This window comes from Drosophila montana, unplaced genomic scaffold (genome assembly GCF_035044405.1).
Source record: "Drosophila montana isolate Dmon_TW-CO22-7 unplaced genomic scaffold, ASM3504440v1 contig_2968_1, whole genome shotgun sequence".
Taxonomy (NCBI): Eukaryota; Metazoa; Arthropoda; class Insecta; order Diptera; family Drosophilidae; genus Drosophila; species Drosophila montana.
This window is the reverse complement of record NW_026997843.1, coordinates 1-10,725: the sequence shown is the minus strand read 5'-3', so window position 1 is coordinate 10,725 and position 10,725 is coordinate 1. Positions and strand designations below refer to the sequence as shown.

Genomic DNA, 10,725 nt, shown 5'->3' with positions numbered 1-10,725 from the left:
GACCTACCTTCGGTTCGCATAAAAAAATAAAATAAAAATTAAATTTAAAATGCAAAAAACTAATAATTTAAGAATCTATTTTTGTATTGAAGGCCTTTCTGAAAAAGTGGATGCCACTCACGTGAACAATGTGGCACCATATTCGAAGATTTCTTATAGTTACTAGGTCTAATTAAGAACTAGTTGTTTTTCAAGCTGTTCGTGTATGCAAAGGAAATTTATTATGAGAAGAATTTTTTTATTAATTTGTGTTTTGCTTTACCAGGCTGTATTTACTCACCATTGTAGTTATTTTTTTAATCAATTTACTGAAATTTTTTTAATTTATATCTCTCCGTACCTTTTAATTTGAATAGTGTGCGGATTTTTCGAACCAATTAGACTATGTATATTTAACAATAAAAGTATTGTTTTTAGCGCGATGATCGACAGCGGCCTGAGGATCAAGTACTAATGCGGGCATTGCGTGATTTTAATATTCCGAAGATTGTAACAGATGACCTTCCGGTGTTTATGGGTCTTATAGGCGACTTATTTCCAGCATTAGATGTACCACGAAAACGGAACTATGAATTTGAAGCAGTTATAAAGCGATCGGCGATTGACCTAAAACTGCAACCAGAGGATGGGTTCATTTTAAAGATCGTTCAACTTGAAGAACTGTTTGCAGTACGCCATTCTGTATTCATAATTGGATTCGCAGGAACTGGAAAGTCTGAGGTTTGGAAAACGCTTAACAAGACATATCAGAATCAAAAAAGGAAGCCTCATTACAATGATCTTAATCCAAAGGCAGTGACAAATGATGAGTTGTTTGGAATTGTCAATCCAGCAACCCGCGAATGGAAAGATGGCCTGTTCTCAATTTTAATGCGTGATCAAGCTAATTTGGGTGGTACAGGTCCAAAGTGGATTGTCCTGGATGGTGACATTGATCCTATGTGGATTGAAAGCCTAAACACTGTGATGGATGATAACAAGGTCCTAACTTTGGCTAGCAATGAGCGAATTGCGCTAACCAAAGAGATGCGTTTACTTTTTGAGATTGCATCGCTGCGAACGGCAACCCCAGCTACAGTATCACGGGCTGGAATTCTTTACATAAATCCACAGGACTTGGGATGGACACCCTTTATTCAATCTTGGTTGGGTACACGAACCAACGCAAGTGAAGTAGCTACTCTTAACGTTTTATTTGACAAATACATACCACCACTTCTTGATTTGTTCAGAAGCCGACTTAAAAGCATCACCCCCATTTCTGATATTGCACGATTACAAATGACTTGCTTCTTATTAGACAGTATGCTGACCCCACAAAATGTACCGCATGACTGCCCCAAAGATTGGTATGAGATCTACTTTGTTTTTAGTGTTGTTTGGGGTTTTGGATCACCGCTTTTTCAAGATCAAATTATCGATTGGCGCAATGAGTTCAGTAAATGGTTTCAGAACGAATATAAAGCCGTTAAGTTTCCACCATCAGGCAATATATTTTCCTACTATATTCATAATGAAAGCAAAAAGTTTTTACCATGGACTAATCTGGTACCGGACTTTGAGCTTGATCCTGATCTTCCGCTGCAATCAAATTTGGTTAATTCGGCGGAGACAACCCGGCTTCGCTTTTTCATGGATACTCTAATAGAAGCAGATCATCCTCTAATGCTTATTGGGCCCTCGGGATCAGGCAAGACAATATTGATGAATGCTAAATTAAGCACTCTACCCACAGACAAATTTGCTGTAACCAATGTCCCCTTCAACTTTTATACTACATCAGAAATGTTGCAGCGAATATTAGAAAAACCACTTGAAAAAAAAGCAGGTCGCAATTATGGCCCGATAGGAAACAAAAAAATGATATACTTTGTTGATGATATGAATATGCCCGAGGTCGATAAGTATTTTACAGTTCAACCACATACTTTAATCAGGCAGTTCATGGATTATCACCATTGGTATGATCGGATTAAAATGACATTGAAAGATATACATAAATGCAATATTGTGGCATGCATGAATCCTTCAGCAGGTTCCTTTACTATTAATCCTAGATTACAAAGACACTTTTGTTCTTTTGCAGTTAAGTAAGTATTGTATCTATTATAATTAACAATATATAAAGTAATAATGTACGTTTTTCTTTCACAGTCAACCGAGCCAGGACGCATTATTTCACATTCTAAACTCAATACTGTCTCAGCATTTGGAAAATCCACAACATAAGTTTGAAAAGAACATCATTAAGGAGTGTACAGCACTTGTCAATACAGCAATTGCATTACATTTAAAGGTAGTCGGATCTTTTCTTCCAACAGCAATGAAGTTTCACTACAACTTTAATTTACGAGACCTTGCCAACATATTTACGGTAAGTTATATAATTTGTATTGTACTAATCTAATAAATCTCTCCTAGGGTGTCCTATATGCTAATAACGAAACATGCCCCACTTTTAATCAACTGATACGATTGTGGGTTCACGAATGTTTTCGTGTGTATGGTGATAAGCTGGTAGACCAAACCGACATAGGAAACTTTAAGAAAATTGTTGTTGAGGTAGTACGAAAAGGAATTGAAGGTGTAAGCGAAGACATTATTTATGCGCAACCTCATATATATTGTCACTTTGCGAAAGGACTTTCAGATATTAAATATATGCCTATACCAAATTGGGACCGACTGAAAGTATTGTTGGAGGAAGCTCAGCTGCGTTATAATGACTATGTAGGTGCCATGAACTTGGTTCTTTTCGATGACGCCATGTCACATGTGTGCAGAATAAGCCGAATATTAGAATCTTCCAGAGGATATGCGCTACTCATTGGAGTTGGCGGTTCAGGAAAACAATCTCTTACTCGCCTAGCGGCTTTTATCTCTTCTTTGGACGTATTTCAGATTCAGCTTACAAAAGATTATAGTGTGAATGATTTAAAAACTAATATTGCGGTATTGTATTCAAAAGCAGGAGTCAAGAGCACAGCATGCTGCTTTCTAATGACTGATTCTGAGGTGGCACGTGAACAGTTTTTAGTTCTTGTTAACGATCTTCTCGCATCTGGTGATATACATGAACTTTTTCCCGACGACGAAATGGAAAACGTGATTGGAGCTGTGCGTAATGAAGTCAAGCAACTTGGCATTATTGACAGTCGTGAAAACTGCTGGAAATATTTTATTGAGAAAGTGCGTAGTCTTCTCAAGGTTGTACTTTGTTTTTCACCTGTAGGTGCCACTCTTCGTGTACGTTCTAGAAAATTTCCTGCCCTTGTTAACTGTACTACAATAGATTGGTTTCATGAGTGGCCTCAGCAGGCACTTGAGTCTGTATCAATGCGTTTTCTCTCAGAGATTACAGTTCTGCCAATAGAATTGGCGCCACCTGTAGCTAAGTTCATGGCTTATGTACATAAGACTGTAAACGATATCTCAGAGCTCTATCTAGCAAACGCAAAACGGTACAACTATACCACGCCAAAATCTTTTCTTGAGCTCATTTCTCTATATTCTAAGCTGTTATATGAAAAAGTCAATGCTAATTTAGAGCGTCGTTATCGCTTAGAAAATGGCTTAATTAAACTGGCGAGTTGCACGAAAGAAGTAGATGCACTTCAGGATGTTCTCAAATTGCAAGAAGTTGAGCTAAAAGTTAAAAATCAGGAGGCAGACAATCTTATTGTCGTCGTAAGCACAGAGAACGAAAAGGTGTCAAAGGAACGTGCTTATGCTACTAAGGAAGAAAAGAATGTTCGTCAGATTGAAGAAGACGTAGGGGCAAAAGCCAAACTCTGTGAGGAAGATTTTCGTAAGGCTCAACCCGCTCTTCTTGCTGCCCAGGAAGCGCTAAATACTCTGAATAAGAATAACTTAACGGAACTTAAATCCTTTGGATCCCCACCAGATGCTGTCGTTAGTGTATGTGGAGCTGTATTAGTACTGTTTTCTTTCAGCGGAAAAATACCCAAGGACCGAAGCTGGAAAGCATCCCGTGGTATGATGGGAAATGTTGATAAATTCCTCGACAACTTAATCAATTACGATAAAAAGCATATTCACCCAGATGTTATAAAGGCATTACAGCCTTATATTCTAGATCCTGAGTTCAATCCAGAAAAAATAATATCCAAGTCGTCTGCAGCTGCTGGTTTGTGCTCATGGGTTATCAATATAAACCGATTCTATGATGTTTATCTTGTGGTCGAACCCAAAGAACGTGCTCTAGTTGAAGCTGAAAAGGAATTAAATGATGCCAGAGATAAGCTTACAGCTTTAAATCAACGACTCAATGAGCTTGAGCAAGAGTTGAATATTCTACAAATGAAATTCGATGAGGCGATGGCAAAGAAACAAAAGTGTCAAGATGAAGCGGATAAAACTGCGTTTACTATCGATATAGCAAACCGGTTAATTGGTGGGCTAGCCACAGAGAAAGTTCGCTGGACAGAGTCTGTGAAAAGGTGAGAAATATTGAAGTTAATTTATATATGAATTATTAAATATTCCCCTTTTTTCGAATAGTATAACCTTAGGTATAAGACAACTACCTGGAGACATACTTCTTATATCATGCTTCATATCCTATGTCGGTTGTTTTACTCGTGCCTATCGAACAGAATTGCAACAAAAAATGTGGATGCCAACTTTTCAAAATATTCAGGTAAAATAAAAATAAAGCTTAACTATTTTGCCATATAAGATCCTACTATTCCACCGATCTTCGATATAGGTATCCGATCAAAACGGAACTAAACATATAAGAGGCTCTAGTCGGGAGCTCCCTACTAGGGGATCCCCTGAACCCTCCAACACAAATGCAGCTCGCGCTACGAGCTTGTTTGCTTTAGCAGTAATAAAAATAAATTACTTAAACAAAATATATTCCCTCAAAAGAACTCGCACCACTTGCAACCGATCCTACTCAACAAACACACCAACAATTGAGTTTTAGAGAGAAAAAGCGGATTATAGTAACAGCTATATGATATTATGGTCCGATGATGATTAGATTTTACATACATGTGGGGGCAGTGTTTTTTTTATTTTTTAATTTTATTGTATTTTCAAGAATCAGCCAACAATTTTGGAAATAACATGACATGTCGTGCGTCGTATTATAGTATTTTTAATTCTGCAGAAGGGTAAGGTGTTGACGTTTTCTTAATCGGGTAATGGTTGTGTTAGCTTGATATGGTTGGTAGCCAAATATCCTTGGCGTAGAGTTGTTCGTAAGTCTTGCTTCGCTCAACAGGGTCACATTGACGTTGTTGGTGTGACTGACTGCATTAGAGACTGTTCTCAATCCCCAAATCGGCCATTACTAAAGTCGAATTTTGGCTAGAAGTTTGCATAGTCCAGAGAGGAGTTGCGCTAAGACGGCGACCCACTTGGAAATGGTATAAGAGATGAATTTCAACTTAAGATTCTTCGAAGAGCGCCACTCTAGGAAAATAAATATGCTGAATATTCGCTCTAAACCGTATCATATGCAATCGGCAAACTTTTATCCCAAGTCAATTGGTCCTTACAAAGCTGTTGGAAAAAGATCTTTCTGATTTTAAAATTCAAAGAGGATCATAAAACCGAGCAACAATAGGCAGCATTGAGGGCCTGCGTTGCTTAACAGTGGAATCTATGACAGAAAATGAAAATAGCAACTAGTCAATCGCTATATCCCATACAAGGCCAAAGAACTTAGTATTATCGGCACCCGATCCAAATAAAATGCGTTATGCTCATCAATGGTCAACTGGTGACTTGCGCGCACGGTCTGAAATGATGCTCGTTTGTACCATATGTCGCAGTATCCCATTTGAAGGTGTCAATATCCTTTTAAGGCGAGTCCACAAGAGGCGAGTCCAGAGGACTAGAAGAAGCTATTAGGCGAAGTCACTCGTACACCGGTACATTTTGCAAATGTCAGCTGTCCGCTGTCAGCAACAGTATACGTGCGAAATCGGGGACCAGTATGTAGATTCCTTTCATGAAACTGAGCGATGAGAGCTAAGGAGATAGCATGACGCGGAGGCAAAATTATGGGATGTTACGCATCATAATGCAGAGACGAATTACTAAGCCGGTCACTCACACGGAAGAGTTCACCTTCATCCTGAAATGGTGCAAGAGATGCGATGGAGCTGGATTTTTTCACATTTCTGGGATAACGAATCTTCCTGTTGTCATCTAACAACATCGCTCACCGTGATGAATATTTGCAATATTTTGCCATATAAGATCCTACTATTCCACCGATCTTCGATATAGGTATCAGTAATAAAAATAAATTACTTAAACAAAATATATTCCCTCAAAAGAACTCGCACCACTTGCAACCGATCCTACTCAACAAACACACCAACAATTGAGTTTTAGAGAGAAAAAGCGGATTATAGTAACAGCTATATGATATTATGGTCCGATGATGATTAGATTTTACATACATGTGGGGGCAGTGTTTTTTTTATTTTTTAATTTTATTGTATTTTCAAGAATCAGCCAACAATTTTGGAAATAACATGACATGTCGTGCGTCGTATTATAGTATTTTTAATTCTGCAGAAGGGTAAGGTGTTGACGTTTTCTTAATCGGGTAATGGTTGTGTTAGCTTGATATGGTTGGTAGCCAAATATCCTTGGCGTAGTTGTTCGTAAGTCTTGCTTCGCTCAACAGGGTCACATTGACGTTGTTGGTGTGACTGACTGCATTAGAGACTGTTCTCAATCCCCAAATCGGCCATTACTAAAGTCGAATTTTGGCTAGAAGTTTGCATAGTCCAGAGAGGAGTTGCGCTAAGACGGCGACCCACTTGGAAATGGTATAAGAGATGAATTTCAACTTAAGATTCTTCGAAGAGCGCCACTCTAGGAAAATAAATATGCTGAATATTCGCTCTAAACCGTATCATATGCAATCGGCAAACTTTTATCCCAAGTCAATTGGTCCTTACAAAGCTGTTGGAAAAAGATCTTTCTGATTTTAAAATTCAAAGAGGATCATAAAACCGAGCAACAATAGGCAGCATTGAGGGCCTGCGTTGCTTAACAGTGAAATCTATGACAGAAAATGAAAATAGCAACTAGTCAATCGCTATATCCCATACAAGGCCAAAGAACTTAGTATTATCGGCACCCGATCCAAATAAAATGCGTTATGCTCATCAATGGTCAACTGGTGACTTGCGCGCACGGACTGAAATGATGCTCGTTTGTACCATATGTCGCAGTATCCCATTTGAAGGTGTCAATATCCTTTTAAGGCGAGTCCACAAGAGGCGAGTCCACAGGACTAGAAGAAGCTATTAGGCGAAGTCACTCGTACACCGGTACATTTTGCAAATGTCAGCTGTCCGCTGTCAGCAACAGTATACGTGCGAAATCGGGGACCAGTATGTAGATTCCTTTCATGAAACTGAGCGATGAGAGCTAAGGAGATAGCATGACGCGGAGGCAAAATTATGGGATGTTACGCATCATAATGCAGAGACGAATTACTAAGCCGTCACTCACACGGAAGAGTTCACCTTCATCCTGAAATGGTGCAAGAGATGCGATGGAGCTGGATTTTTTCACATTTCTGGGATAACGAATCTTCCTGTTGTCATCTAACAACAACGCTCACCGTTATGAATATTTGCAACAGTGAGCCCATAGCCGAATGTACGCTGCATGATAATCAGTACTCTTTTCGTCAATTCAATGATTAGACTTTGGAAGACAAGACGCCGGCTAATTTTGACGACCATCTAATGGATACGATGGGCCATGAAATCAGTGTTCCGATTGGAATTGTGCCTCTAGAAAGGATGCCAGCTGGATTTCTGTCCGTCGGAACTTATCGTCCTTCCATACTGGCGGTAAGTTCTTGTATGGCAGCCACAAGATTTGCCACAAAAACATTGAATTTGATGGCTTCAGCCACCGAATCGGCTTCAGATATGAAATCGTCAACGTAGAACTCCTACTTGATGGCATCCGATCCAATTGGAAATGCATCACGCTCATCAATGTCCAACCGGTGCATTGCGCGCAAGCTACCGTATCTCCCAGCGAGGGTATCGCAGAGTCGAAACTTGTTTCGGATGTGTTTGCTAAACTTCTTTTCGCTAGCAATTGAAAACACCAAAATCAGCACTTTATCAGACTCACGTTGAGAAACAATTCCAAAACATATTGTAAAAATTAGCTTATCATTAGATTGAAGAACAAATGTAAAGTAGGTCTGTTCTGAAGAATCAAACCCAACAGTAGGTCTTTTATTGAAAACATATAAATATATAAAGAATATACTGTGAAATTGTTCAATATCCTCCTTCAACCAGAATACCATTTGCCATTTTTCCCGCCGGATTCGGACCAATCATGATAGCAACTTTATAACAATATAGGCGAGCAACAGATATGTAAATTAATAATATAAGTTCATCAAAAGAAAAGAAAAAAACAGAAAAGAAAACAACAGAAAAGAAAACAAACAAAAAAAAAACAAGTTAACAAACAAGTTTATATAAAATATATAGAAAATAATGAAACTAAAAGAATCAATGCAAGCCAATTGTGCATGTGACGTAAAAAGTGATGCGACAAGTAGCTGGCAACGTAGCTGCAATGGTTCGGTTCGGACTTAGGTGCAACATGTTGGAAGGGATCAAACGAACGTTTGCGCCCGTTCAATCCAACAAATCCGTTGCAATGCTAGGTTCGAACGAATTAGTGCGGCGCGGCAATCACGATAGATGTTGGGATCGAGCCTTAGCAATACGGTGGCGAGAACAAGCACAAGGCTGATCTCGAGCACCAACGAAATATGTAACAAAATGTCAAACGCCACGACACAAACGAAGGCATGTACTAATAAAGCTGTAAAGCTAGTTGGACGCAAACCAAATTCGCCAATCACTGAAACATGCTGCACTTCGCAACGTTCGGCACTAAATAAACAAGTCATGCTCTTCAATGTTAAGAAAGAACCATTGCAGAAAGGCAATGTTAACAACTTTAATTATATGATCTCTTATTTGTCCACGGACTAAAGAATGTGTAGAATCGCGCTGATAGTGGGAATTGCATCGAGCAAGTTCCATACGTCGCATTCAACTTATCTGCAGTCGAACCAAATAAGAGTGAACACAAAATGGTGAATAAAAATGAAAAAAAAAAATAAATATATATATATATATATATATATATATAAAAAGTACAAAAAAAAAAACAAATCTGCAAATCTTTTATTTCAAATTCGAAACTAGCAATTCCCTATTGGATTATGGATTATGAAAGAAACAAATTACTAAAGTATCTCTTATCACAGAATATTGTGAGACATAAAACACAAGACACAGCGATTCATCCTTAATTCTAATATAAACACACGAAAACACAAATACCCTAGAAATGAGACACATTATAAGTTATATAAGAAAACACATAATACATAATAATATAAGTTATGTAAGAAAACACATAATAATCATAACAACATAAGAACACATAACAAAACACAAATATTAATGTCCAAATTAGGAAAAGTAAAGCAAGAAGTAGAACAAGAACAAGTGCTAGTTTGTCCGATTTAACAGAATTAACTGCCCTAAAAACCATACCTAGACCCAATACTAGTAAACAAGAAATAACGGTAACAATGGCATCGACTTCGAACACACCACCCTGTATTTGCATCTATGCGCATCCCAGATGCAATTCGCGATCTACCACATTTTTACGGGAACATTAAGGCACTTAACGAATTTATAACAAATGTAGAAGAAATCCTACTAGTAATTAGAGCCACAGACAGGGTACATAGACATGAACAAACACGGATCGACACTTCCATACATTAAAATAGATTCCCCATTTGGCAGACCGCATCAATTTCCTTCCTTCACATTACGTTTACCCAAAAAGTAAATAGAATCAAGTTAAATAGACCAAAGCAGATCAAAATTTCCCATATTCAAAGAATTTAAAACCATAATAACTAACATTCCTCTCATTCAAATTTCATGACTTTTTCGACGACCTAATAGGCATTGACATTCTACAACAATTAAAAGCCAAACAAGACTTAGAAGAACTAGATTTACATACACCCCAAGCTAACTTAACAATTTTTATCCAAAATAACAAAATCACACAAATCTATACAACAGATGAAAATTCTAAAGCCATTGTACCAGTCCAGGTAAAGATCAACAATGGCACCTTTCTAGAAACTGAAATTCAAATAACAGAAAAAGTATACATTACCGAAGGGCTTTACCAAGCCAAAAAGTACATAGGTATAAGGAAGTTGTCAATTATTCAGACCAACCTCAAAAGATTTATTTAGACTCCCCTTACTGGTATAACAGTTTGAAGTGGACGAATACATAGAAATAAACACAATAGACCATATTACAAGAAAAAGGGAAACGGACAGAACAAGCCATCTCAACATACGAGTAAACAACCTTAACCCCGAAGAACGTACTAAGATTATAAAACTATACAATAAGTTCCCATCCCTATTTTACAACGACAAGGAAAAACTGACATTTACCAACCTTATAAAACACGACATCCCGACAACAGAAAATATAACAATCTGACAATACTGACATTTCGAAAGTGCCGAGGTCAAAAAACAAAAAAATTAATTATTACATTAGGACATTATAAGAAACAGTCATTCACCCTGGAGTGCTCCAGTCTGGTTGGAATCGAAAAAAAAGGACGCCTCCCAAGAGA

General features: G+C 37.9%; 1 protein-coding gene across 1 annotated transcript; it reads left to right on the top strand.

Moving 5' to 3' along the window:
- Positions 1-422: 422 nt before the first annotated feature.
- Positions 423-2,296, top strand: LOC135430169 (dynein beta chain, ciliary-like; the record flags this gene model as incomplete). Its single annotated transcript, XM_064684723.1, is given in 2 exon segments — positions 423-2,090; positions 2,155-2,296. Coding segments are annotated over 2 exon segments (1,779 nt in total), but the record flags the coding sequence as incomplete, so codon positions are not given.
- Between the last annotated feature and the right edge of the window lie 8,429 nt (positions 2,297-10,725).